The 26,626-nt window shown below is 55.0% G+C and overlaps 2 protein-coding genes across 4 annotated transcripts in view; both read right to left on the bottom strand.

Annotated features, from left to right (window-relative positions):
* Positions 1-1,603: 1,603 nt before the first annotated feature.
* ECM1 (extracellular matrix protein 1) lies at positions 1,604-8,251 on the bottom strand. Its single transcript, XM_058160685.1, has 6 exons — positions 7,921-8,251; positions 5,691-5,813; positions 4,792-5,123; positions 3,531-3,751; positions 2,829-2,916; positions 1,604-2,620 (listed from the first exon to the last, which is right to left on the bottom strand). The coding sequence occupies exons 1-6, from the start codon at positions 8,006-8,008 to the stop codon at positions 2,420-2,422; spliced, it is 1,053 nt and encodes a 350-aa protein (XP_058016668.1). The 5' UTR covers positions 8,009-8,251; the 3' UTR covers positions 1,604-2,419.
* A 4,951-nt stretch (positions 8,252-13,202) lies between these two features.
* Positions 13,203-26,626, bottom strand: part of TARS2 (threonyl-tRNA synthetase 2, mitochondrial) — a 16,207-nt gene continuing 2,783 nt past the window's right edge. For 2 of the 3 annotated variants that reach the window (XM_058160105.1, XM_058160104.1), the window contains exons 4-18: positions 25,875-25,999; positions 25,167-25,284; positions 23,558-23,622; positions 22,792-22,870; positions 21,348-21,494; positions 21,038-21,136; positions 20,109-20,275; positions 19,807-19,969; positions 19,509-19,646; positions 19,132-19,209; positions 16,850-16,950; positions 15,555-15,659; positions 15,228-15,300; positions 14,814-14,928; positions 13,203-14,417 (exon numbers count right to left, since the gene is read on the bottom strand). In XM_058160105.1, the coding sequence (XP_058016088.1) occupies positions 14,269-14,417; positions 14,814-14,928; positions 15,228-15,300; positions 15,555-15,659; positions 16,850-16,950; positions 19,132-19,209; positions 19,509-19,646; positions 19,807-19,969; positions 20,109-20,275; positions 21,038-21,136; positions 21,348-21,494; positions 22,792-22,870; positions 23,558-23,622; positions 25,167-25,284; positions 25,875-25,999 (1,722 nt within the window). In that variant the 3' untranslated portion in view covers positions 13,203-14,268. Of the gene's footprint in view, positions 14,418-14,813; positions 14,929-15,227; positions 15,301-15,554; positions 15,660-15,845; positions 16,459-16,849; positions 16,951-19,131; positions 19,210-19,508; positions 19,647-19,806; positions 19,970-20,108; positions 20,276-21,037; positions 21,137-21,347; positions 21,495-22,791; positions 22,871-23,557; positions 23,623-25,166; positions 25,285-25,874; positions 26,000-26,626 lie in introns of those variants that run through there. The other variant, XM_058160106.1, reaches the window with a different exon arrangement.

Here is a 26,626-nt window from a genome sequence, read left to right as displayed (position 1 = left end):
ACGAAAATTGTGGGCGAGACGTGGGGCCTGAACTCCCCCCCACTCCAGCCCTCCTCCTTGCCTCAAAGGGAAAAGGGTGGGAGGGCAGGTGCCAAGTTGTTCCCTAACCTGCTGGCCACAGCTATAGCCAGGAGCCCATGGAGGCCAGAGAAGACGCTGTTGCTGAATATATCAGGTGAAGGTTGTGCTGTGGTCTGGCAGCAGCCTGCGGAGCTGGAAAAGGAGTCGGACAGCGATGAGGCTGAGGAAGAACATAGGCCAGTCCTGGAGGCTGGGGAAGGCCCAGATGAGGGCTCTGCGTTGGAGGCAGAAGTGAGGCCAGGGCCATCGGGGAGTGATGTGTGGACTCTGGAGCCTCCAGAGGCTGACAGCAGAGAGGCAGAGGAACAGGAGGAGTCTGTTCCTAATGCACGCATGAGAAGAGCTGCCAGAAGGCAAGAGCAGCTCAAGCAAAGAGGACGACTCGGGAGTAAGGCCAGGAGATGATTGGCGCCTCCCATAAGGCTTAAAAGACCAGCAATGGCGTTTGTGCTCTTTGTCAGAAAACGTTGATAGTCTTGCTCCTTGTCTTGCTGCATTTATTTCTTATTGCCGTCTTCTGCTTTTGAACTTTTGCCAAGAAAAGTTTGCCTAATTAGACCAAGGTTGGTGATAAGACTGAAGAATTGTGTTAGGAAGAATTTGCTTTGATTTAGTTTGGACGGACGCTGAGAAAGAGTTAATTCTCAGCTGTTCTAATAAAGTCTGTTTGTTTTTGAACTGATTGCGTCTAATACTACCTACTTGCGCCTGGGTCACAACAGGTTGGTGGCTACGAGACCCTTGGATCCAGGTGAAATCAGGTGGAGATACTTAAGAGGCACTGGAGTAGGTGAAGGAAGCTCCATGGCCTATTTTTGCTCTCCCTGGCGTGGAGAGAACAGTCACACCAAAAAGCATCTTTTTAAAAAAAAACTGGACTCTTCCTCTCCCTTTCAACCAAGGTCAGACACACCCACCCTGCAAGGCCCCCCCTTTCCCTGGCCCTTGGGCCCCAAAGCCACTTTCCTTGCCCCAGTGAGCCTTGCAGCCGGACCAGTCGAGGGTGGGGGGTTAAAAGGGCCCCCGATTCCACTTTCTCATTCCGGACGTTGCCTGCCAAGGCTCAGCCACAGGGATGTTTGCCTTAAGGAGGGCGCCTGCCAGCTTCTCCCCCTGCGTCCCTCTCACTGTCCCGCCATTCCCAATCCAGAGTCCGCAGGCCATTGGCCAAACCCCAACCCCTCCCCCGGAGAAGAGCGGGCTGAGTGTGAGCTCACCAACACAAGATCTTGTGACATCCTCAAGGGACCTTCTCTTCCTGCTGAGTGAAATCCCCTGGAATTCCCCCACTCCCACCCCAAATACGGATCCTGATGTTCCAGAGGGGCTCTGGCCACACAAGTCATCTGCCCCCCGACCTGCATTTGGACACCCATCAGCCAAGGATGAGCGCCACCCCACTCTGGTCTCCCCCTTAACCGACTTCTGGTTCTCTTTGGGTTCCGAGTCTGCCCCAAGGAGCTTGGATTGGGGGTTGGGGGACGGGAGGGGAGGGGAAGGACCACAACAGGACAAAGTTGCATTGTTTTTCCAAAAAGTGGTTTATTTATCAAACCCTGTGCCTCTGGCACGAGGCCATGACATCACTTCCTCCCAAGGCATTTGTTACAAGCAGAGAGTTTAGGATTGGTCACCAGGCAGAAATGCAGCTGGGAAGAGCAAGATGCCAGCCAGCCTTTGGGGCTGGCAAGGGCCATTCTGGTGGCTGCTACACCCATCTTTGTTTGGGAGACCTGCGGGCACAGCGGGGAGGGGGCTGCAGTTTGGAAGCTCAGCCAAAATCAATTCCGTTCTCCAATTGACGGGGGCTTCCGTTCCTGGCCCTCTCTTTCAAACAGCAAAGCTGGGATCCCAAAGGCCAGGCGATCCCTTCAGATGGAGCAGACAAGCCATGGCCGATCCTTCCGCAGGGATCCACTATGGGCCAGAGAGGCGTCCAGGATCTGGAGCAGCCCACAGTTGAGAGGCAGCGACGTCCCCTGGGCCAGCTGGCCAACCCAGGGCAGGTCTGTGGGGCACAGCCAGAGCCCCTCTTTTCTGTCCTCCCAGATGCCTACAAATGCTACTAAGTGCTCTCCAGCGGCAAAGCCAAGAAGGAGCTGCAGAATTGCCCCCCCCCCAGCTCAGCTGGCTGCGACCTGGCCTGCGGCTTCTGTCAAGGAGCTAAAGTGCATGGATGGAGTCTCTCGAGGGAGACCCTCTTTGATTATAAAGTCCGTGGAGGGAGGGGGTTTCTGGTCCCAGCCCCAGATTTGGGGAGGGAGCCAGTCAGAGGGAAGGAGAGGCAGGGGGGCTGGGGGGGGGCTTTGAGCGGGACAGGATCAGGTCCCGGCAGGGTTCAGGAGGCCGTCTGGGTGGGAAGCACAATTTCTTCCTCTTCCTCTTCCTCCTGCTCCCTGCGGAGGAGGGAGACATGTCCCAGGTAGCTGCGGTCAAAGCAGTCATCGCGGTCAGCCTCCTCCGTCTGGGCGCAGCATTTCTGGGGGTCCTTCCAGGACCGTCTCTGGGAGCTGCAGAAAGCAGTGATGAACTGCGATTTCTGGGGGAGAAGAAAAGAGGGTTGAGGGGCCAAGCTCAATTGGCCCTTTGAAAGCAGCTGCTTCACTTCACGGCTTCCGATCACACTCAGGGGCTCCTCATCAACCTGCTTGGGGTGGAAAACAGGCCCTTGGGAGCCCACCCCTCCCTCCGGAGAGAAGATATGTCCTCCCTCCCCTCCTCCCTCCCCTCCCAGATGAGACACTCACCACTCCTCGGGCGCAGAGGGTCCGTTCGCTCTCTGGCAGTTTGCAACAGGACTCTGTGATGTTCTGGACTAAAGCCGGGCTGGGCTTCCTGCACAAAAGGAAGGAAAGCCACACTCAGGGTTTGGGAAAGCCAGGATGGGAGGGAAGCCAGGAGGTCTGCAAGCCCCTCCAATCTCCTAAACCGATTCTGGGAGACTAAAGACTCGGGCTCAGTGCATAGGTGCATTTTGCATTGCAGCCACAAGAGGGCAACGTAGGTCAGCAAGTCTGACCTCTTGCATTGAATTTGCTGTAATTTATAGGACCCCATCAAACACACCACACAACCCATCAATTAGAACCCCACGCTCGCTCGTGTTTGAAGGGCTCTTTTGGGGGCTCCTGAAAATCTGCCAGCTGTAGAAACTTCAGTTGGGATCCTAACCACTTGGCATAAATGGCACACCCTTGCTCCACAGGCTGCCTTCCAGATGGCTTGGACTACCACCCCCATCACTCCCTGCCAGAAGAGCCCACGTGAAAAGGCAGAGCTTCAGGGAAAGGCCTCCTAAGTGCTCAGACTCCCAGGGGGAGAGAGAACCTCTTCCTGGCAGTCCCAACATTTTTTCACAGATTAACAGAGTTGGAAGGGGACCTTGGAGGTCATTTAGTCCAACCCCTCGTCCAAGCAGACCCTAGGATGTGGGAGGGAGAGCTACTCACTGCTTGGCCTGGCTTGATGCTTGGCTGCAAATGGAGTCCAGGATGGTGGTGGTGAGGTTGGCCAGGTCCAGCGAGGCCCCCTCGCCCTCGTACGTGGGGAAGGGCGCTTGGCTGGCGAAGCAGCTGAGACGGGCCTCGCGGGGGCCTGCACGGCAGCAGTGGAAGGGCCGCGTCTTGGTCGAAAACTCCTGCTTGCAAAACCGGGCCAGGCATTTTTCCCACTGGAAGAGGGGGAGGGGGAGGGGGAGGGAAGAAACAAGGAAAAGAGATTAGTCACCCGGGAAGGGAAGGATCTGCATTAAAAGGTGGGGAGACTCAGAGGACAAAAGGCATCACTCTGCTAAACAAATAATTCCCTCAACACTGTCAGACTATTTACTGAATCTGCACTACTATTAATCGTTTCATAGTTTCCATCGCCAATCTCTTTCCACTTATGACTGTATGACTATAACTTGTTGCTGGCAATCCTTATGATTTATATTGATATATTGATCATCAATTGTGTTGTAAATGTTGTACCTTGATGAACGTATCTTTTCTTTTATGTACACTGAGAGCATATGCACCAAGACAAATTCCTTGTGTGTCCAATCACACTTGGCCAATAAAAAATTCTATTCTAAACAGGAAGCTAAAACAGGGGCTGGGCAACTATGCTTCCTTTACAACCTGTGGACTTCATTTCCCAGAATTCCTCAGCCAGCATGACTGGCTCGGGAATTCTGGGAGTTGAAGTCCACAGGGGGTAAAGCAGCCATATAAAAGGTTCCCAGGTAAGACAGCACGAATCGTCCCTGCCGGTTTCACAGCCCAGGTAAACACGTAAACACTTTGTGGGTTTTTTTTAATTAGATGTTCCGCAGAAAGATACGGGTGTGTGTAAACTCAGCACCACAGACCCAGCCTAGTCGAGTTGCAACAGTTGACCTCATGATATCTGCAGTGGCTCACTCGGTCCTGCCTTCCAGGTGAGATTTCTCGGAGACCCCTCCCTCCGAGATGTGGGGGGGTCAGGACAGAGCAGGAGGAGGTGCAATCCAACCAGCCATTATTTAAAAATTATTTAGTGGAGAAGGAATGAGTGACTCCTGAATAACTCAATGACTTTTTATTTTAAGGTCAAGGGCAGAGTTTCCAGTTGCTTCTCAGACCTGGCCATGAGGATCCAGGAGAGTTTGGGGTGAGCCTGGTTGAAAAGAGCCCCTTGTAGAGCATGGCTGGAGAGACACAAAGGCACAAACGCATCCGGGTCACTCACCTCATTGGAGGCACAGGGAAGCTTCTGGTCCTCGGTCAGCTGGCAGCAGCGGGTGAACTGTAGCTCCAGCTGGTTCAGGGCCTCTCCCTGGCGCGAGAGGTGGCTGAAGCTGGTCTGGGGCAGGTTCCAGGGCCCGTAGCTGGGCTTCTTCCGCCCCGCGGCGCAAAGGGCCCCCAGGTTGCTAAGGGAGGGGCGACCTGGCGGGAAGTCTTCCAGCTTGTAGAAAGGGAGCTTATGGCTGCAGCCCACCTCCTTGCATGGGGGCCTTCTCCCTCTGGGCTGCAGGGGCACCGACTGGGGCTCCCCGTGGATCAGAATGGGGAGCTCTTCCCCTAAACAAGGAGGAAAGGGAGGAGGGGTTATAAAGGGGGTGCCCCAAAGCTCTCTCTTCTTCTGGCTGGGTTCAGAAAACCAGCAGAACACCCAGGAAGGTTCCTCTTGTTCCTGGATCTAAGTTTTCTTTGCTTTTCTTCTGCTCTTCAGCTGATTCCTTTGCAGGGGAGGGGGCTCTCAGGGGCTGCCCTTGGCTTTTTCCCCACAGATCTTTCAGCCCCTTCTGCTGTTGTTGTGGAGGGGGGAAAGGCCCTTGGTGAGCCTTGAGGATGTTGGGCTTAGCTTGGTCCAAACAATGGGTCTCTCTCTCTCTCTCTCTCTCTCTTTCTCTTTCTGTTTCTCTCCCTCTCTCTCTCTCTCTCTCTGTCTCTCTTTCTCATTCTGTCCCTCTCTCTCTTTCTTTCTCTCCCTTTCTTTCTCTTTTTTCTCTTTTTCTCTCTCTCTCTCTCCCTCCCTCCCTCTCCCTTCTCGCCCCTCCCATGTGAGACTGCTCCATATGGGACAGTTTGGGTCTGACTGTCATCTAAGCCCCAAAGGGCCTCCCTGCCCCTCCTCAGCAGCCTCACCGTCTTCCAGTTTTTGCTGAATCTTCTGGATCAGGAACTCCCGTGACAGCACATCCGGAAGGACATCGTGTTGAGAGATCTCGACTGGGAACTGGGCCAGTGGGGGCTGATCGTCTGCATTGGCTGGGAAAGGAGGAGGAAGAGGAGGTTAAGTATGGATTGGGCCCAGAAACACACCTCTTCTGATAAACCATGGTTTAGTTTAACTCTGGTTTCCCAAGTAAACTCACAACCGGCTGAGCCAGCTGTTGATCAACCACATGGTGGTCCAAACCAAACATATAACCTGCACTAAATCATGGCTTGGTTGTAGTTCGTTTCGTTCACTTTTTGTGGAAGTAGTGGGGCTTGCAGGCTGGACAGCTGAAGACAACCCCCCCCCCCGAGAACAGAAGCAGCCCCCTCCCCAGTGCTGAGTTGTGGATGATGGGACATGTGGAGAGCAGCAGTTCAGGGAAACAGGAAACTCCTTGGCCTGACCTGCACCTACTGTCTCCTCTCTGCCAGCTCAGCTCCAAACTTTCATCCCCACACACCCCAAAATGCAAAGAGGTTCAGGCGGAAGGAAACTGGCTCTGCTACGAAATTTAAATCTGCACCTGAGGGGATTTACTCATGGTGAGGTTCCCAATGAATGACGCAGCATCTCAGCCCAAATCATCCCAATCGAAACAGCTCAGCTCTTCCTGGCCCGGCCTCTAGGCAGAGCTGACCCTGGGTTTTTTTTGGGGGGGGGTGTCCAGCAGCCCATGGGGGAGCTATTTTCCTGGCTCCCCTTCCCCTGAATGGCTTCCTTTCTCCATCCCTGAGCTGGAGTCCAGGAGGAAGGGCCAATGGGCGGGGGGGGGGGAGGGGGAGATGCCTTCAATGGCAGGGCTGGCAGCTGCCATTCTGGGAGGGGGAGTGTCACTTGAATGCCCAGCAGGGTCCTTGATCGTTCTTCCCCAAACCCCCAAAACTTTAAGCTTAAACTGCCTATTGCCCTGTCTACCTTGCCCCATTCCTAAGAGGTCTGTAAGGGGGGCCTGCATAAGCGCACCTGCGTGCTTACAGTCCCTGTCCTAATATTCCCTTTTTACTTACTCTTTTCATGTATCCAAATTGTTTATACTTTTTACCTGTTACCTTATATATGATTGATCTCCTCCAATCTATCCAAGTCACCCTTTCTAGCCTCTGCCCCCTCCTCAGCACAAGGGTAGACCCACCCGCCTCCCCCCCACTGAAATGTAGCCCAGTAACTGGACTCCCCCCCCCTCCTATGCTCCTTCTCTCTCTCTCATGGACCACTGGTGGCCCATGAGAAAATTTTGGTGGTCCGCAGAAAAATTATTTGCATTTTTTAATATTGCACTAAATACTATTTATCTTTTTTTTTTTTAATCCATATTACTGGTCCATGGGATTTAAAATTATGAATTTAGTGGTTACACCCTGAGGTCCAAAAGGTTGGTGCCCCCTGCTCTGGAGGATGGAGGGGCCCCTGAGCCACCCCGGCAAACTCGGTGGCCCTCGGCAGGCAAGGCAGGCAGCCCTCTTTCCCTTGAGCCCCGCGAAGAGGCCTTTGCAGCTGCCCTGTCTTTTTCCCACCCCTTTAGCCAGTCCTGGGCCGGCAGAAGCCTCGCTCCCTTTCCTGGAGGGTTGAAAAGGTATCAGGGACTCTTTTTTAAGTCCTCTGGCCAAACAATTTGGCTTCCATAACCGACACAAAAGGGACTTTCCCCTCGCTCTTTGCCCCGGGCGCCATGCAAGAGCCAGCAAACAGGGAATTAAACAAACTTCAGGGCCGCAGAAGGGGAGGGAACGGTGGGGGAGGAATCGCTCGTTCTCTCTCTCTCTTTCTCTCTCTCTCTCTCGGTCCCACAACAGCAGCCCAGGGCCGGGAAAGCGGCCAGAGCGCACCCAGCTGCTCTCAGGTCGCCCAAGCGGGCCGGGAGAACAGGAGCGGGGAGGCGGACCCTCGAGGGGCGCCTTTCGCCGGGACCCAGCTTCCCTCCCTCCGGCCACCGCCGGCAGAAAGCGGGCTGCCTTTAGGGCTGGAGAAGTGAGGAGGGGGCCGCCCGCCCAGAAGCCCCCCCTTCCCGGGACTGCGAAAGGAGAGCTGCAGGGCAGCGCCAGCGGAGTTAAGGGCAGCCCCCTCCTCGCTAACCCTCAGGAGAGGAGTCCCCGCGGGACCCGGAGCCGCCGCTTCCTCCCGCTCTCCAGCTCTGGCCGCTCCCCGGGAACTTACCTGGCGGCGGAGCCTGGCTGGTCGAGAGAGCCCAGGCGGGCAGGCAGCAGAGGCAGAGGCAGAGCCAGAGGGGAGTCATCGTGGGCATCGCTCCGGGGTTTCTTGCTCGCTCGCTCGGGGCTGGATTGCTACCGCCGCGGCTCCGGCCCTTTTATGCCCGGCCGCTCAGCTCAGACGCCGCCTCCGCAGAGGGAAAGGAAGGACCCGCCCAGCCGCTTCCCCGCCTCCCGCGGGACGGGACGGGCCCGGAGCAGCGTCGTTGGGGGGGGGGGCGCCCGTTTCCTCCCCCCCTGCTGCGCACCCCCGAATCCGCTTACAGGGCAAGAAAAAAAAGAAGAAGCGGCGGCGCTAAAAAAAAAAAAAGCCACAGCCGGAGTTGGTTGCGACAGTCCAGCGGGCAGTTGCCTAATCCGGGACGGGCGGAAAGGCAGCCGATTCACGCAGCAACGCCGGACTCCGGCTGATGGATAGCGGCCCCCCCCCCACTTTATCTTTCCCCTTGCTTCGAGGGATGGGAGCTCTTGGGAGCCCCTACAAGCCCCTTTCGTAGCCCGCCCCCCGTCCTAATATTCCTTTTTTACTTACTCTTTTCATGTATCCAAATTATGTTGATGCTTTTACCTGTTATCTTATATAAGATTGACAAATAGATAAATAAATAAATAAACAAGCCCCATAGCTCCGAACACAGCGCGGGTGTCTGAACAGGCATCCCGGCCGTCGGAAGGAGCGATCCCGAAGTAGATTCCCGCGATCCGGCGCCAGGTTGAGAAATGGGCTGCCGGCGGGGGTGCAGTAATTGCCCCCGGTAGAAGCGGAGTCAGATAAAGCCTCCGAAGAAGACGCGGGGGGGGTGTCCTTGGTCGCATCAAAACAGGCCCGGGGGCCCGAGGGTTTGGTGTCTCCTGCTGGGGCTTCCTTTGAAGGGGCAACCCCAAAATTCTCGCGTTCCACTGCAGCGGCCTCTCGGGATCTATTAGATTAGACCTGTTTTCAACCAGATTAACAGTAACCCAGAGTTTGCTGGGCTGCAGATGCAGATTTCCTAAATTGTGGGAATAAGCATACTGTCTCTGGCCAAGGGCTCCGGAATTGGGTGCAGACTCTGATGGGCTATGTAGTCCAGGCTATGTTTTCTATAATTCTAGATTGGTAGAAATCTCTTAGGAAGGGCACATTTGGGCAGCTGATGTAGATGCTGAGTGACAAGTTATTCCTTTTGAGCACTAGCCCTCCTAATCAACATTTTGGGGCTTCAGTCAGTGTTTCACTCCTGGGGAGGACCGGGACAAAATCGTGATGTTTCCTGGGAAACATTTTTAAAATCGGCATGCCAGGCGGAAGAATTCCAGGGGGGGAAAGTGGGATCATGGCCTCTCCAGATGTTGCAGTTTTGAAATGGTGTCAGCTGAAACCGCAGTCACTTGCTCAACCTGGTGGGTTTCATCCTCCTCCCCCCCACCCCGAATCCTGACCCCCAAGCGGTGGGCCTTTGCCGGAGTGCATGTGTGACCTGTGTGGGCAAAGGAGACGTGTGACCGCAAGTCAGAAGGGCCGGACTCAGCAGATCCAAAGCCACCTCTGGGGGAACCGCCAGCCCCCTCAGGGACCCCAAAGGCTGAAGGCTTCTACACAGGGCGGGGCCCTCTGGCTAGTTTAGCCGGCCCCCGAAACTTCCCAGCCAACTTTACAGACCAAAGTGGTTTCAACAGGGATTAGGGTGAAGACTGACAGCAAAACACAGTGACGTAGTTTTGCAAGCTGTAGTCACGTATTTTTGTGATTTGTAATAGTGAAGCGACTTAAAAACAAACAAACAGCAACTGTGGGAAAGTATCTGGCTCCTGACTTTCTCTCTGAACATAAGAGGGTGCTAATTTTGGAAGGTGCTGAAGAGGTACCTGGAAGTCAGGGTGAGCCATAACTCAGGAAACAAAGAGGTGATTTTACTCTTCCACTTCAGAGTGTTGCAATGTTCTCACTATATTTAACTAGAGCCTTAAGACTGAATTTCTGAGCACAGATTTCTCATTTCCTTACCTTTGGCCTTTTGATTTGGTATTATAGAAGACAGAGGCTCAGTTTGGAGGGGAACGGAAGCTCTTTCACTGAAGATCCCAGCAGGAGACAGACAGCTATCTCTGGGGATATCAAAAAATGAATCAAAAATTGGGGGGAAAAAATAATTTGGTGGAAAAGTGGCCTGAAAACAATTAGCAGCCCCCATTTTTTCCCCTTCTGGTGCTGATGATTACAAAAGGGAGATTAAAATCAGCATTTCAGGAAAAGAATTGCTCACTTCTTTGTGAATTGTTTAACTTGAATCCAGCCCAAGCCGAAGCAACCTTTTGGGTAAAACCTCAGCATCTCTTACCTATAGGCCAGTGGTCACTCTAGGGTAGAAAAAAATGGGTTCTACAAATGCTCAGAGCTTAAAGCTTTTAAAGCCTTCCTCCACAGAGACTCAGGAACCCAATTCCGCAGAATTCGCCTTAATCCGTAGGAACCAGGTGGTTATGCCTGGCCCGACAGAGCATTCCTTCAGACCACAACTCCCATCCGCCTCTTCCATGGTTCTGGAGCCAGGTTCTCTGGGAAGTCAGCAGTCAGGGAGTCTCAAGGAAGACCCTCCCAAAAAGGCAGATCCCAAGGAGGCCACCCTGGGAATTTCAAAGGCAAATGCGAATGGGTGACCCTTAAAATACTGAAAAGCACACTCTCTCTCCAGCTCCCTTTCTTTTGTAGCTTTTTCTTTTTCCATCCTCTTCCTTCATTTTATTTGCTGGTGTCCTGTCACAAATGCTATTTTTTGTGGAGGAGACCTTAAGTTTTTAAAACATAATCCCTTCCTCCTTATTGTTCGGTGTCATTTGCAATTTCCCTCTGTCTTGTCCATTGAATTGTCATGCCAGCCGTTGTAAGTTGAAGTTTCTGGTTTCCCCCGTCCCTTGCAGACTCTTTCTGGGCCAAGACCTGGGCTAGGAAGCCCTAGGGCAAGAGGGGGTGGCCAGGCACCCTCTCTGGGTGCAAGTGACCCGTGGCTGGAGGAGAGCCGTTGTGGCTGAGCGTTAAACCACACGAGCCACAATAACCTTGTTTTGGACAGCCCGCTGGTCATATTTGTTCTGCTTTGCCTGGCCCCGGGGTGCTGCAAACCACAGCTCAAGCCACAGAATTGGCTGCAAACATCCTGAAACTCCCTGACAACGGAGCCCACTCTCTAAGTCAGGAAGATTCAGGAAGACCCTCCTTATTTTGCTATGTGACAGAGAATCACCTCCCTTCCCCAGGTGGGATTCTGTTTTTGCAGGATGACCTTAAAAACTGGTGTTTCCAAAGTTTTATTTCCAGAGACAAAGGACTGAGTGAAGTTGCCTTCCCAAAGCCTCGCTTGAAACCCTCTGGAGGAACTGAGCGGCCAGCCTGAGGGGAGGGAGAGGCACTCCTGGGCCTTGCCTGTTGGCACTGGGCAAGCCCAACTCAAGTGGCCACAGCTGTGAGTCGAAAGGGCAGTTTGGGGTCGCCTTTTTCCAGGCCAAGATCCCATCTCAGCAGACCCAGCTTGGCTCCTTCAAGGTCAGCCTGGAAACTCAACTGGGCCCCTAACCCTCCCGTGTCCTAAGTGGCTTGAGAGGGCGCTCTGTGGGGCCATCTGCCCAGAGATCCTAACGGTCCTCCCCCTTCTCTGGACCTTCCTGGACTCACAAGGGGCACCGAGGCTGTGAGGTAGAATGGATGTCCTCAAGGCTCCCCAGAGAAGCTGGGTGTCCTTGCACCCTTCCGGGTCAAGGTGGCCTCACCTGACCCTGGCTGGAGAACAGCCTGCCAGGAATGTCCCCGGGGCACCAGAGGCTTCTGCCAGCAGCAGATCTCAGCCCTCCGGAGGGTTGGCCAAAGTTTATTGGGGAAATTAAGGGCACTTGCCCCTAATCATCGGTGTCAGAAGGAACGTGTGGCCCTAGGGCCGAAGCAGCCCTGCCTTCTGTTCCAAGGAAAGCGGGTGTTGTAATGAGCCGCAGAGGCTCAAGATAGCTCAGCACCTCCATGCCAGGATGAGTAAGGCCAGGAAAGAACAAAGCAAGAACAAAGCTGTCATTGTCCCTCGGTGGGTTTGGGACGTGCAGCAGAGGCCAGGCTGACAACATGGGTCCCTGCTCTCCCCCCACCCACCTTTAATTCAGCCAGGAAAGCCCCTGGGGGAAGAAGGGCTGGCCTTAAGGAGGAAGGGCTGCTTTGAAAGGGAAGAGAGAGGAGAAGGAAAAGAAAAGCAAAAAAGAAAAAAGAAAGAAAGAAAGAAAGAAAGAAAAGAAGAAAAAGTCAAGAGGAAGGAAGAAAAAGAAGAAAACATCAAGAGGAAGGAAGGAAGGGAAGAAAAAAAGAAAGAGAGAAAGAAAGAAAGAAAGAAAGAAAGAGAAAGAGAAAGAAGAAAAGGTCAAGAGGAAAGAAGGAAGGAAGGATGGATGGATGGATGGAAGGCTTTCTCAAAGAAGTGGAATTCTCAAGGGTCCGGTCCTCATTGTTGTTTTAGCAGAAAGCCACTCGGAGGAGAGCAGGTGGGTGCGTGGGTGTCAGGAGCTGATTGCGCAAGGGAGCCCAGCCCGGTGCCCCCCACCAGTGAGGGGAGGGCTGGGTTGCAACAGGGCCTCTCACTCACTTTCTGCTCACATGAGTCGTTGGGCTCCTTGGAAAACAGCCGGGGGCGGGCGGGGGGGGAGCGGTTATGAAAGACAAACATTGCGCGGACACGTCAGCTCCTTGAGAAACAAGTGGCCAGTCATGAAAATGACATCCCCCCCAATCCAAAACAGCCCCCACCCCTCTGCAAAGACGCAAGACGGGCGAAGGTGGCACCTCCGTTCCTGCCAAGACTCTGAGGGGAAAAACAGGTAATGGAACTACGCCAGCAGGTGACGGCCTTGGCCCCGTGCCCACCGCCTCTCTCCTCGGCTTTGGAAGTCTAGGGCAGCCCCCCTCCCAAAGGAAGGGTGAAGGCACGGGGGAGGGGGGGCTGGCATGGAGGCCTCCCAAGGAGCACCAGGAGATGCCAAGCGAGGGGTCTCTGCCCGGCTCGGTGGGAGCGAAGAAGAGCCTTTTGCCTTCAGTGCAAACTGCGGATGGACAATCCCACTGTTTAGCATGCACCCCCCCCCATCCCACCGCAACCGAAGCAGGCTCCTGAGCACGGGCAGAGTGCTGAGCTTACTGCAGGTGCCACCTGTGTACAAATTATTAAGTGCAGCCCCCCTCCTCCCTCCCCATTAAGGAAGCAAATTAAACCAGCATAGATGGAAGAGGGTTTATTTCATTCTGCTGCAGGTGAAACGATGCTTTGGCGAGGTTTTTCGGAACTGCTTTGCCCCACTGAGGGTTAGGGAGCCCTGAGGAAGGGGCTGCAACCCCCCCCCCAGCACTCCCAGTGCAGCGGCTGCCGGTCTCCGCTCAGGCCTGGGAGCTGTTTTGAACCTCCGAAGAGAAGAGCCACACCTGGTCCGAGCACGACTGAGTCAGAGTCACCTCTGGGGGCCAAACTGTTTTTGGGAGCCGTCACCAAGGCCGGCTCCGGGAAGCCCGTCTGGCCAGCACGTCCTGTTCCGGAAACCAGAGCCTTTCCCGTACACGGAGGTAGACTGCCCCAGAACATGGAGGTTCAGTTTCACAGAGCGCATTCACAGGTGTGCCACACATTTTCCTGAGACGGGAGGAATCCTTGCGAGAAAGGGAAGGTCACAACGAAGCTAAAATTGCCCCTCCCAGCTTTTCTCCTTTGCGTTATGGAAGAGTTTCCCGCTCTTAAGTGCGGGGTGGGTGAAACAGCTTCTGAGTCAGCTGGGGGAAGGACCCCCCCACAGAGCTTCCTCTGTGTCACTCCTTGGACATCTGGGGGTCAGCCCTTATCAGTAGGGGCATCAAAACATCCCCAGGAGGGAGGGAGGGAGGGTTGGCCAGGGGATCCAGAGCTAACTTGTAAGTTGACCTTCCTTGGTCAGGAAAGGTTTTTGCACCCCCTCCCCCAAATACAGCTATGCCTGCCTCCGGGGAAGGGCGTTGAACCAGGCAGGCAGGCAGGTGGGGAGGGCCCAGAGTCCCAGTTGGGCCTCCTGCAGGTAATGCCAGGCGCTCCAGGAAGCTGTGCTGCCCCCCCAAGGAAGGAAGGGTGGCATCTCCAGAACACTCAGCAAGGAGGGAGACGGGCACCCGACAGCGGGAGATCCTGAGCCCTCGGGCGGCTGCTTCTCAGCCTTGACGCTCCTCAGTGAGGACTAGGTCCTTGGAATGAGGCACGGAGCCTCAGAGTCCCCCTCCTGGGCACGTGAACCATGCCAACCCTGCAGGAACCCAGCCTTTGGCTCAAAAGACCTCCTCCGCGTTTCTGACCCGCGTCTCCTGCAGTTCTCGGAGCCGGTGCTGCACCTCGTGCAAATCCCGTTCGCCATGACGGTGGTTGTCCCGGCTGCGGACGTTCACGGTGCGGTGGGTCACCTCCTTCCGGCCGACCACTGCAGGGGAGAAGCAGCCTGACCACCAAAGAAACCCCTTGCCCGTTGCTCACATCGCCCCTGCGCTTGCCTGCCTGCTCAGAAAACCTTGAGGGCCGGAAACCTGATGAGTCCACTTCTGCGTTTTTTCCCTGCTGCCTCGCAAACCCTTTACATCCCCCTGCCCGGCCGAGCACAAGCGATTTGAATGACCACGAGACAGGAAATCCCCCACAGGGAGAGATCGGTGCCTGGGATCCTGGCGGCCGCATGGTGGATCCTTCGGCCCAGCAACATGGGAGCCTTGGTCATCTCCTGAGTTCTGGTGTCCCACCTTCTCCTGGTCAGTTTCGCCCACCGCTTCCCTTGCTCCCCCCCAGGGCAGAGCCCCCCCACCCCTGGGCGATGCCAACGTACCAAACTGGAAGTTGTACTGGGCCAGCTGGGCTCTTCGGATTTTGCGGTTGAGGGTCACTCCCGAATCAGCATCCAGGTCTGTCTGGAATCCCGCCTGGTGGAAAAGCCGGTGGACCTGCCCAGAGGAGAGTCCAGGAAGGCCAGTTCAGTCCCCCTCTCTCCCCCACCCACCCCTGGCTGCTCTTGCACTGGGAGTTGGGGGGGGGGAGTTGGGGGGGGATGCTAACTCCCCCCAAACTAGGGGGTTTTCTCAGCACCTGCGGTAGATTTGCTTGCTTGCTTGCTTGCCAAATTGGGGGCAATTTCCCCCCCCCCCTGTTCACCCATTGATCCACCCAACCCCATTTCAGCCTTTCTCTCTGGGATTCCCTGCCCCCCCCAGCTGAACTATTGGGGAGGGGGCCCGGCTCTTACCTCGGCAGCGTACTCCTCTGCGTCTGGGCCCACTGGAATCACCATGATTTGGGAGGGGGAGAGCCAGAAGGGCCTGGGGGAGGGGAGCAGAGCACACAGCTTGGCCCGGACACCCATTCCAGCCAATCCCACCCTGGCAACCCTCAAAATCCTCCGCTCCTCCAGGGCCCTGCAGCCTGGTGGGCCCTCTTCCTCCTACCTGGAAGCAGAGTTTAATTCCTGCCCCCTCGGGGGAGACCCCATTTTGTGGCTCTTGAGCCCCCCCCGGGCCCCCACTCAGCAGAAATAGAGGCAGGGGGCTGAGCGGGAGGGCCCCGACTCACTCACCACTTGCCCCCGTAATTCTCGGCCAAGACAGCCAGCATCCTCTCCACAGAGCCAAGCACTGCCCGGTGGATCATGACCGGCCTCTCGGGGGCCCCGTCCTCTCGGCTGCAGGGGAGACAGAGGGCAGGGCTGGGACTTTTGGGCCACCCCCTGGGGGAGGGGGCTCTGCCCGCCACCTTTTGGGGGGGTCCGGTCAGCCCTATAGAGACTACACAGGATAGGCTGTTCTGCAGGCCCCTCTTTTAATCAGAAGGGAGGGGCTTGAAGGGAATCACACACACATACACACCCGATGCTCTGAAGCACTCCTTCGCCTTCATAAGGACTAGGAAGTTGGAAGAGCAAAACACAAAGGCCCCGTTTCTATTCAAGACCAGCTCGAGCCGAGATGGGCCTGCGGAGCGGTGGCATCCAGCCCAATTCTGGCCCTCTCAGCCCCCCTCACCACCCCCGGCTGACAGGCCTGGGGAACAGACAGACGGATGGACAGACAGAAACCTTGTTGTGCATTAGAGGATTGAGAAAGTATTCGGCTCAAAGGGCCGCCCTGCAATTCAGCCCAAATTTGAATGTTTTTTAAAATGACCAACAGGACGAGCAGCTGTGGCCCCGAGGTGCCACATTTGGGGGCTTCTGGCTGTGGCACCAGAGCCCGGCTGGTGCCAGCCCCACCCCACCCCTCCCGGCTCCTCCATCTCTGCCTTCCCCTCCCCGGGATTCCTGCTTGGCGGTTCCTCTTCCCCTTGGGGTGGGGGGGGGGTCAGGGGGCCCAGAGGCCTCAGCCGAGGGAAGGGAAAAGGGGAACTCGGGGCTCAGCCGCCCCTCTGACGGAAGCGCCTCTCCCGTCTGCGTCGGTGAGTCCCGTGGGCGTCACGCAGGGCTTCTGCGGTCACAGCCGGATTGCCTGCCAGAGCGAGGGGCTGAGCTGACGTTTAGATCATTGTGGTGGTGGTGGTGGTTATTGTTTTAAAAAAAGGAGAAGGCCCCACAGATGACCAAAAAGAGAGGGTCATTTTCTTCCCAAGCCTGCCTGTCTCCATAGTTGTCATGCAACTTTGATTTTTGTTCTGCGTTTTTTTTTGGGGGGGCGGGGGGTGTAGCCAAAAATACGGGAGTTAAGAGGCTGCTTTGCAGAGAGTGCCAGGAGGGGCCCCCCACCCCAAATCTTCTGCCAAGCGATCGAGAGCCACTTTCCAGCCTGGGAGGGGGGGAGGGAAAGGGATTCCCCAAGTTTTCCCAGGGTGGGCCTTGTGAGGGAGGGAGGGAGGGGCTCTGCTGTTCAGAGGGTCCCTCACCCCTTGTAGGAGAGGTCAAAGCGAAGTGGCATCTGGAAGTCCAGCTGAATGGTGGCACACTGGTGGTATCGCCCCAGGGCGTCCTGGATCTGAATGTCCACCTGCAGAGACGGACGAAGCATCAGCACCCCCCCCGGAGGAAACCCACCGTCCTAAAAGAAGCTTCACTGGTTGGACTGCAACCAGCCCAAAAGCAAAGAAGACCCGGGAATCTCAAGGGGGAGAAAACCCACGGAAAGGCTTCTCCCCCTGAGGATCATTTTTACCAGGTCCGCCTGGTCCGCCAGTTGCGCCCCTTTCTGGACCGGGATGCCTTATGCACGGTCACTCATGCTCTCGTCACTTCTCGCCTGGATTATTGCAATGCTCTCTACATGGGGCTACCCCTGAAGTGCACTCGGAGACTTCAGCTAGTCCAGAATGCAGCTGCGCGGGTGATTGAGGGAGCACCGTGTTGCTCCCGGGTAACACCACTCCTGCGCAGTCTGCACTGGCTACCTGTGGTCTTCCGGGTGCGCTTCAAGGTTTTGGTTACCACCTTCAAAGCGCTCCATGGCTTAGGGCCCGGGTACTTACGGGACCGCCTGCTGTTACCACATGCCTCCCACCGACCCGTACGCTCTCACAGAGAGGGTCTTCTCAGGGTGCCGTCCGCCAAGCAGTGTCGGCTGGCGGCCCCCAGGGGAAGGGCCTTCTCTGTGGGAGCACCTACCCTCTGGAACAAACTTCCCCCCGGTTTACGCCAATTGCCTGACCTTCGGACCTTTCGCTGGGAACTGAAAACTTATTTATTTATCCAAGCGGGACTGGCCTGATTTTTAAATTCTAAATTTTAAATTTTTTAATTGTAATTTTATTGGGTATTTTATATGGTCAATTGGACGGTTTTAATTTCGGCCTTTTATTGAATAAGTTTTTTAATTGTTATTTTAGTGTGTATATAAATTGTTTTAATGTAGGCTGTACACCGCCCTGAGTCCTTCGGGAGAAGGGCAGTATAAAAGTTTAATTAAATAAATAAATAAATAAATAAATAAATAATCGGGCCCTTCTGCTCCTGAGCTTTGTTGCTGCTGCTGCTGCTGCTGCTAAGCCGGACGAGACGGGAGGCGGCATTCGGGCATCAGACGGGCAGCCCAGCCCTGAAGAAACATTTTCTCTCTCGGCTACTGAAATAATAAAGGTTGCGCTGGGTGGAGAATCAGAGCCACCCTGGAGGATCCAAGCACCTGCACGGCTCTGCCGCTCATACCTACTCAAGAGGCTCCGTTTTTTAAACTCAAAAGACACGGCTCTTGAACTGCTCCCCACCCACCCACCCCGGGGCAAGGAATAGACTTGGCACAAGAAGCTTTGTGTGGAGGCCGTGCAATTTGGAGGAGTGGGGCTATAAAAAGTGCAAATCATGAGAACTAGAAACTTGGCCACTGCCCACTTGCTTCCATTCAGCCTACGGCTCTATAGCCGCCCACTTCTGTGGCAAGAGGTTATGCCCTCCATGGGCCATGCGTGGGGTTGGCACAGTGGTGAAATCCAATTTTTTTTTACTACTGGTTCTGTGGGCGTGGCTTGGTGGGCGTGGCAGGGGAAGGATACTGCAAAATCTCCATTCCCACCCCACTCTGCGGCGGCGGTATTTGCCAGTTCTCCGAACTGCTCAAAATTTCCGCTACCGGTTCTCCAGAACCTTCTGGATTGGCATCAAGGGGCCAGCAGCCCCGAGGAGGAGGACCCGATTCCTGGCCTGGAGGAGACTCATTCAGCAGACAGGAATGCTGAGGTCAGGTGCAGAGGAAGGTGGATGGCTGGCAAAGGAGGCTTCCCCTTTGGCCCCTCGCTGCCCTTCCGGCCGACAAAGACAACACGAGCCTGAGATAACTCAGAGTCACCCCATAAACCCCCGGGGGGGGGGCAGAGCAGGCCCGGGGGCACCACGCCCAAAACATAAACAGTTCAGTGGTGACGTCCCCAGGCTGTGATTCATGCCTGAAGCAGCTTCAGGAGGATCTCGGACTGCGAGAGGAGGACCGGCCGGCCAGCCGGGCGACGGCGATTCGTAACCCCCCAAAGCTGGGGGTGGGGGGGGGCACATTTTGCCTGCCCTTTCTTCAGCCCTTCTCTAGGAGGGTGGGGGGGAGCCCTCACTCCGTGTCTGAAAGCCATTGGTCACAACATCTCGCCTCCGCCAGGGGCTGGGCTAAAGGACCTCTAGGAACCCCTCTGCTTTCTGATTCTGTCTAAGCCCTTCCGGCAGGGCTGCTGCCCGACCAGCCCCGACTGACCTTGGGCCCATAGAAGGCGCCGTCCCCAGGGTTGAGTTCCCATGGCTGGCCAAATTCCCGGAGGCTCTTCTCCAACAGCTGGGGGGACAAAGGGGGAGCCGTTAGGAGGCTGTCCTGATTCCGTCATGGGTGCCGAGGGCGGGTCCCGCACAGAAGGCCCGTCTCTGGCACGGGTCAGTGGAGAAGCCCAGAATCTCTCCGAGCCTCACTCAGCAAAAGGACAACAGAGCAACCTTGCCAGCCTCGGGGAGGGCACCTTCACGGTTGTGGCAGGACAGGGAGACGGAGGTGCTCCAAGCCCACCCTGGCTCTCTACCCCAGCAGCTGGTCTGGAGGGGGGCTCACCCTCACCCTCAATGGGAGGATGCCATTCTTACCTGCTCCGCCTGATCCCAGAGAGGGGGGTCCCCGAGAAAGTGTTGGGGGCGGGTGGAGAGGAAGAAGCGGAAAGTGAACCCGAAGACGGAGTAAACAGCCTGCAGGAAATCGAGGCAGCCTCTGATCTCGCCCTCCAGCTGAATTGGGAAGAGGAGGGGGAGGGGATCCTGAGTTGCTTGCCCCGGTGCTGCTCCCCTCCGGAGCGGGCACCAGGTGTGCCAGCCCTGCGTTGCTCAGCACGGCAGGGTAAAGCTCTCAGGTTCAGCCATGCCGGCATCTCCTGGCCAGCCTCCCCACCTGATCCATGGAGCAGAAGATGTGGGCATCGTCCTGCTGGAAGCGCCGGACCCGCGTCAGCCCCGTCAGGCCCCCCGAGGACTCGTTGCGATGGAGCACCCCGAAGTCGGCCAGCCGCAAGGGCAGCTCCCGCCAGGATCGGGGCCGGTGGCTGAACATGAGGCTGTCGAACACGAGGCGAGATCTCAGCTCCCAGGAAGAACCCCCTTGGCGTTCCCCGATTCCAGAAGTGGGTGGGATCTCCGGGGGTCCTCCCAGGGAAGGGGATTTGCGTCTGGATCTTAAATCCCAGCCCCCCTCACCAGTGGCCGGGACAATTCATGGGCTTGAGGGCGAAAGTCTGGTCTTCCACGGGGAAGGTGAACATGTTCTCCCCATAATGTTCCCAGTGACCGGAGATTTCCCAGAGTTTCGCGTTGAAAATGTTGGGGGTGATGACTTCGGAGAAGCCACGCTTAAGGTACTCGCTCTGCAAACAAACGGGCCTGTTTGAGCAGGTGAACAACACAACGCCACTTCTAACAACGCCCACAAAGACTCTGCGCGGTTTCGCCTCCTGCAAATCGATTCGAAAACCTGCTCCTGTTTTCAAATCAAGGCCTTGGTTCCACCCCGAGGCTTCTGCACCGTCTTCCCAGAAATAAACGGGGGAAATAATCTTGCCAAAACAGCCCCGAAGAAGCTTTTCGATGTCTCCGCTTCTCCTGTCCTGGAGAAACGCCCTCCCCGAAGTTTAACAGCCCCCCCACACCCCAATTACTGGGATGGGGAAGGATCCAGGATGGCCGAATGAGATCATCCTTTTGCTGCACTTTTCAAAGCCAATCCACCCATCGACCCTCTTGGCTCTGGTAGGCCTGGTTTTTCATAGTATTTCAATGTCGGTTCTTTTGAATCTTTTTGTACTATTTTTCACTAGTTTCTGTGATTTGTAGCCCCCCCACCCACCCAAGAGTCACCTTGCTAGAGATGGCTGGCGTAGAAACGTAATAAAGAAACCAATAAATCAATTGATTGATCCAGTAATCTGGCTCCTCTACCTTCTCCACCCAATCAGGCGAGAAGACCCACATGTCCTGTTTCTACACAAGGGGGAAGACGAGGGGAGGCCCCAGTCACACAACCCACGTTTTCCCTCTACCAGGCTGGGCGTTATTCCATTACCCACCGCAGAGCCCCCACCTAGAGGGACTGTGCTGTATTCTGTCCCACACAACACACACACACATACCTTGATGAAGTCCATGAGGGTTGTGTAGATGTGGGTCCCTTTGGGAAGGAAGAAGCAGCTACCGGGACTCAACGGATGGAAGAAGAAGAGTTCCTGGTCCTGCCAAGAAATCAGAAAGACGGAGAAGCTGCCCTGGAAGAGGCTAATTTCCAAAATTCTCTCAAGATTTCAGCCGTGTGGAAATTGTGATCCTGGGCAAAACCACCCAGATGGACCGAGAAGTACGGAAGTGTCTCCGTGGCCCAGGGAGGCCGTCTTGGGCACAGGGAGAGAGAGCACGAGGGGCGAGGCCTGTATCACGGGCACCCACCTTTCCGATACGCCGGTGGTCCCGCTGGGCAGCCTCTTCCTGGGCACGGTCCCAGGCGGCCAACTGCTGGGCGCTGGGGAAGGCGATGCCATAAATGCGTTGCAGGGAGTCCCCGGAGGGGTCTCCTTGCCAGGAGGCGGCCGAGTTCTGCAAAGGAAGAAGAGGGTGGGTGGCGCCTTTGAGGGCTGCTCCTGGGGCCTGTGCCAGCTTGACTGCCCGCCCCCTTGGCTTCATCGGCTGCACAGAGAGCCCCAGAGGTACCCACATGGCATGGACCCCCGAGTCCCCCATTCTCCAGGGAGGGTGGGGAAAGGTCCAGCCTCAATTGGAGAGACTACAATTCCCATCATTCTGTTTCAGGACAGGGAAAAGCCGCTCGAGACAAGAGGCTAGGCAGTTTGCAGAGGGCAAGGGGGTAGGTCCAGCCTCTTTACAACCCCCAGGGGTTGCTCTTGAGTAAACCAAAGGTCTCCAAACTCAGCCGTTGTAAGACTGGCGGACTTCAACTCCCAGAATTCCCCAGCCAGACATGTGTAACTGGTTGTTGTGGCCCGCCAGCAGCCTGCGGAGCTGGCAATGGAATCAGACAGCGATGAGGCTGAGGAAGAGCGTGGGCCAGTCCTGGAGGCTGGGGAAGGCCCAGACGAGGGCTCTGCGTTGGAGGCAGGGTGGGGGCAGGGCCATCGGGGAGTGAGATGCATACTCCAGAGGCTGACAGTAGTGAGGCAGAGGAACAGAGGAGGAGCCTGTTCCTAATGCACACATGAGAAGAGCTGCCAGAAGGCAAGAGCAGCTCAAGCAAAGAGGACGACTCAGGAGTACGGCCAAGAGATGATTGGCCCCTCCCATAAGGCTTAAAAGACCAGCAACGGCATTTGGACTCTTTGCCGGAAAACAATATTGATTGCTTTGTCTTGTTGCATTTATTTTGTATCGGTGTCTTCTGAACTTTTGCCAAGAAAGGCCTTTGGCAGTTTGCCTAATTGGACCAGGGTTGGTGATAGGACTGAGGAATTTGCGTTGGGAGGAATTTGCTTTAATTTAGTTGAACTATGCTGAGAATGAATTAATTCTCAGCTGTTCTAATAAAGTTTGTTTGTTTTTACACTGACTGAGTTTCCTACTACCTACTTGAGCCTGGGTCACAACACCGGTTGAGGAATTCTGGGAGTTGAAGTCCACAAATCTTAAACTGACCAAGTTTGGAGACCCCTGAACTCCTGCAAATAAATGTATTCCTATTTATTAAGCGTTTAAAATTGCCTGACAGCTGAAGCCCTCTGGGCTGTTTACAATAAAGTATTGGCCACCAGGGGACTTTTTTTTAAACACTATTAAACTAAATTCTCTTTGCAATCCGGAAAAGCCTGGAACATTTTAACCATCTGCCCAGCACGTGATGGAAAACCACTCGGGTACTTTCGTCTTGGGGGGGGGCACAAACCTTGAGGAGTTTCAGTGCTTGGATCTCCCCACTGTGCCGCAGGTGGGGCCCCTGGCAGAGGTCAACTAACGTCCCGCATCTATGCACAGAAAAGAGGAAGCAGGATCAGGCCACGCGGAAAGCAGGCCGGCTGAGTTCCTTGAGGGTTTGTTGCAATAAACGCAACCGCAGCAAAATTCATGAGAATTACAGCTATCTTTGTAAATTAAGTCATCTGAACCCCTGCTCAGGTTTCTAGCCCTCATGAGCATGTGAAGCCCTGGCAGAATTTGCTAAAGTATATACTACGGTGTTTCTAGATATCCAGAGCAAGGTTGCAGCGTGGCCTGGCCTGTAGGTAACTCCAGCAAGCAAGCCAATCCAGAAAGTAAGCCAAACATAGGCCGAACAGGCCAGGGCAGGAGTCGGCAACCTTAAACACTCAAAAGAGCCACAAAAGTCCTAACCGGAAGCCCCCCGTTCAATTCTGGAACTGGCCGAAAGTCCAGTTCCCGCCCCCTCACCATAGAGTCTCCTCCTAGACTGGCGTCCTTGTTCCCTCTACCTGTCCTAACCGAAAAGCCCTATCGATTGTGAAGCCGACCGGCGACAGAGAGCCGCACCAGAGGGATGAAAGAGCCACATGCGGCTCCAGAGCCGTGGGATGCCGACTCCTGGGCCAGGGGAGACCCTCTGGGGCTGTTTGATCTGGGGAGGGGGCCACCGGGCAGCCACCCACCCCCACCCCCTCCCCTCCCGTTGCAGGATCACGCAAGGCCTGGCTCACCTGTAGACGGTGGCAGTCCGAGACTTCACGCGCCGTCCGATGATATCGAGTTTGAATCGGTTGTGCTGAAAGGCAGGAAGAGAAACGATCCCCATCTGGGCTGCCGAAGGGCCCAGAGGTTTGGGGAGAACGTTTACAGCCCCTCCCCATTAATTCATTTTATGAAGGGTCTAAGAGAAATCCACTCCACTGCCTCAAAGGCGGCAGAGCCAGAGGGAGGCCAGCTCACCTGCACCCATTTCCTCTTCCCCCTTTCCCATCCCAGGCCCAGCTGCCCAGCCCGTTCCTCCCCCAGCCTCGACTTTTGTCTCTCTTCGGGCCTGAAAACCAAGCAGCAGTTCCCACTCCCCACCAGGATGGCTAAACTGCTTGAGGCCGAAGTCCAGAGCAAGCACGGCTGGAGAAAATATCAAACCTTCCCCAATTTTAAAGAATTTTGTCTCATTTGGGGGCAAAAGCTAGCTTCTAAGTTGTCTAAAAACGATCAATACAGCCTAAAAATGCTCTGGACGCTGCTGCTTTTTAAGGGAACCCCCCACTCTGGGAAAACCAGAGACACTGAAATAAATCAGAGTTAGCCACCTCGCCCCACTTCAAACTCTCGCAAAAGGTTTCCAGGGGCTTTGGAACTCCCTGCCACTAGAGGTGAGGCCTGCTCTTGTGCAGGAAAAGACGTCAGGATTCACACAAACTTTTAAAATTAGGTCATTTGGGCTGCAAAAAGTAGGTTATAATTAACTGCTGTGTTGTTTTGGATTGTGCTTTAATTACAGGTTTACCTGAGATAATTCAGTAGCTATTTTTATTACTGCCGGTCATCCTAAGCAGAAGTTTTGGATGGGGAGGCACCAAGGATGACTAGTAAAAAAACAAGTAAACAAAACTGCGGAGCAATTCTCTGAATCTGCCCCTGCAAAATGCTGGCTCATGAGCGGGTAACCCTTGGCAGCAGCAAAGTTGTTTGGGTGGTAAACAATCCTGCTTGTTCAGATCATCGGCCTTTTTTCGCTCGACTTCCCGTTTCTCCAAACAGCCGGCCTTGGTCTGCGGCAACCGGCACTTGAGGTAGACTGCTCCTGACCACAGAGGCTCTACTCGGACACCGTGACTAAGAATCTCTTGAGGAAGCTGCTCTTCCAGACCTCAAAGGCCTCCTCACATCCTGTGGCAGCCCGAGAGGCTTTGTTCCCGTTTCCAAAAAAAAAAATGTGTCAGCCGTCAAAGCCTTGAGCAACCTGTTCTTCTCCACAGACGGGTTAATTTACGGGATTAAAATTTGGGCTGGGAAATTCCAGCGGGGGAAGCAACGGCCGGTGGTGGTGGCACCGCCAAAGGCTTTGAAGTCCGTCCGTTAAAGCAGAGAAGAGCTCCAACGGGGGGAGGGCAGAAATGCCACATTCTGAAGCCCCCCCATCCCACCCCCAAATGGGCAGAATTGCCTCGCCTGGCGGTTGGGCCCAGAACCTCCATCTTGGATCAAAGAACAACAACAGGGAAAATTGACCTCTGCCAATGTCCGTCTGAAGGACCCAAGGCTGCCTTTCTCTCCCCCCACTGAGGGGGATGGACTACAAATCCCATCAGGGACCCTGCATTGAAGGGATCCTACCTTGAAGAGCTCCAGCAGATCCTCTCGGGAAACCTCCAGCCGTTCAAAAGGGGCCTTGGCTGCGACGGTCGCTTTGCAGAGCTCCTCCAGGGCGGGGAGGTCTCTACCAGACACCTTCCTGGGATGGGAAGATTCAGGGATGGGGGGCGGGAACGGATTGTAATAAAACGGGGCATTGGGGGAAATTGAGCCACCAAGGGAAGAGTTCTTCCTTCTCTTTGCCAGAGTCTTTGTGTGGCTTTTTAAACTGGTCTGTCACTTGGGGGATCTCCTGGTGGTCTCCCATCCAAGTAAGCTCAGCCAACGCTGCCACCTGTTGGGCCCTTCTGCCCAATCAAGTGATAGAGCACAACCACCTCACAGCACAGCCTGCGAGGACACCTGGTGGGCGTTAAAAGCACGACAGGCTCCTTCATTGAGGTGAATGGCACCGGAGGGGCTGCCCTCCCTCCAATGGGGCCACTGACAGGGCAGAAAACCCTCTTTGTCATGTCATGCCTGTTCATCCTGAAGATAGGCAAAGGTTGTGCAAAGGAGCAGGGATTAGACAATGTCCATCCCTTTTATTTACAGAATCCTGCAGCCAGAAGGTACCCCTGAGGTCATCCAGACCAACCCCTGCTCAGTGCAGAAAATACAGCAAAAACATCTCTTCGAATGAAGGCGGGCAAGCAAAGCGCCCCCACCTCCTCTTGGGTTTCCACCTACCGTCCCTCATCCAAATACAGGTCATAGAAGAAGCCCTGGTCAGTGCTGGGCCCGTGGCACAACAGGGCACCATAGAAGCGCTCGGCAGCCTCGCCCAGGAGGTGGGCGCTGGAATGCCAGAAGAGCTGGGGAGAAATTCAGGGAGATGGTTGGGCACCGGCCTTCCTGGAGGCACTGAGTAGAGTTGGCCTGCTGAGTTATTCCTTGCCAAGAGAGATGTATGGAAGGACATCGGGGCAAAAAAGCACAACAAAGAATGTTCTTTCTGCACCAACTCAGAAAGCTCAAACTGCCCAAGGAGCTGCTGATCCAGTTCTACAGAGGAATGATTGAGTCTGTCATCTGAACCTCTAGAACTGTCTGGTTTGGTTCTGCAACCCAACCAGACAGACACAGACTTCAGAGGATCATTAGAACTGCAGAAAAAACAATGGCTAACAACCTGCCTTCCATTGAGGACTTGTATACTGCGTGAATCAAAAAGAGGGCTGTGAAAATATTTACAGACCCCTCACATCCTAGACATAAACTGTTTCAATTCCTACCCTCAAAACGATGCTATAGAGCACTGCACACCACAACAACTAGACACAAGGACAGTTTTTCCCCGAACGCCATCACTGCTAATGAAATAATTCCCTCAACACTGTCAAACTAGTTACTAAGTCTGCATTACTATTAGTCTTCTCGTTCCCACCACCCATCTCCTTCCACTTACGACTGTATGACTGTAACTTTGTTGCTTGTATCCT

This window comes from Ahaetulla prasina, chromosome 17, assembly GCF_028640845.1.
Source record: "Ahaetulla prasina isolate Xishuangbanna chromosome 17, ASM2864084v1, whole genome shotgun sequence".
Taxonomy (NCBI): Eukaryota; Metazoa; Chordata; class Lepidosauria; order Squamata; family Colubridae; genus Ahaetulla; species Ahaetulla prasina.
The sequence above is the reverse complement of the archived record's forward strand: the minus strand, read 5'-3'. Positions and strand labels throughout refer to the sequence as shown.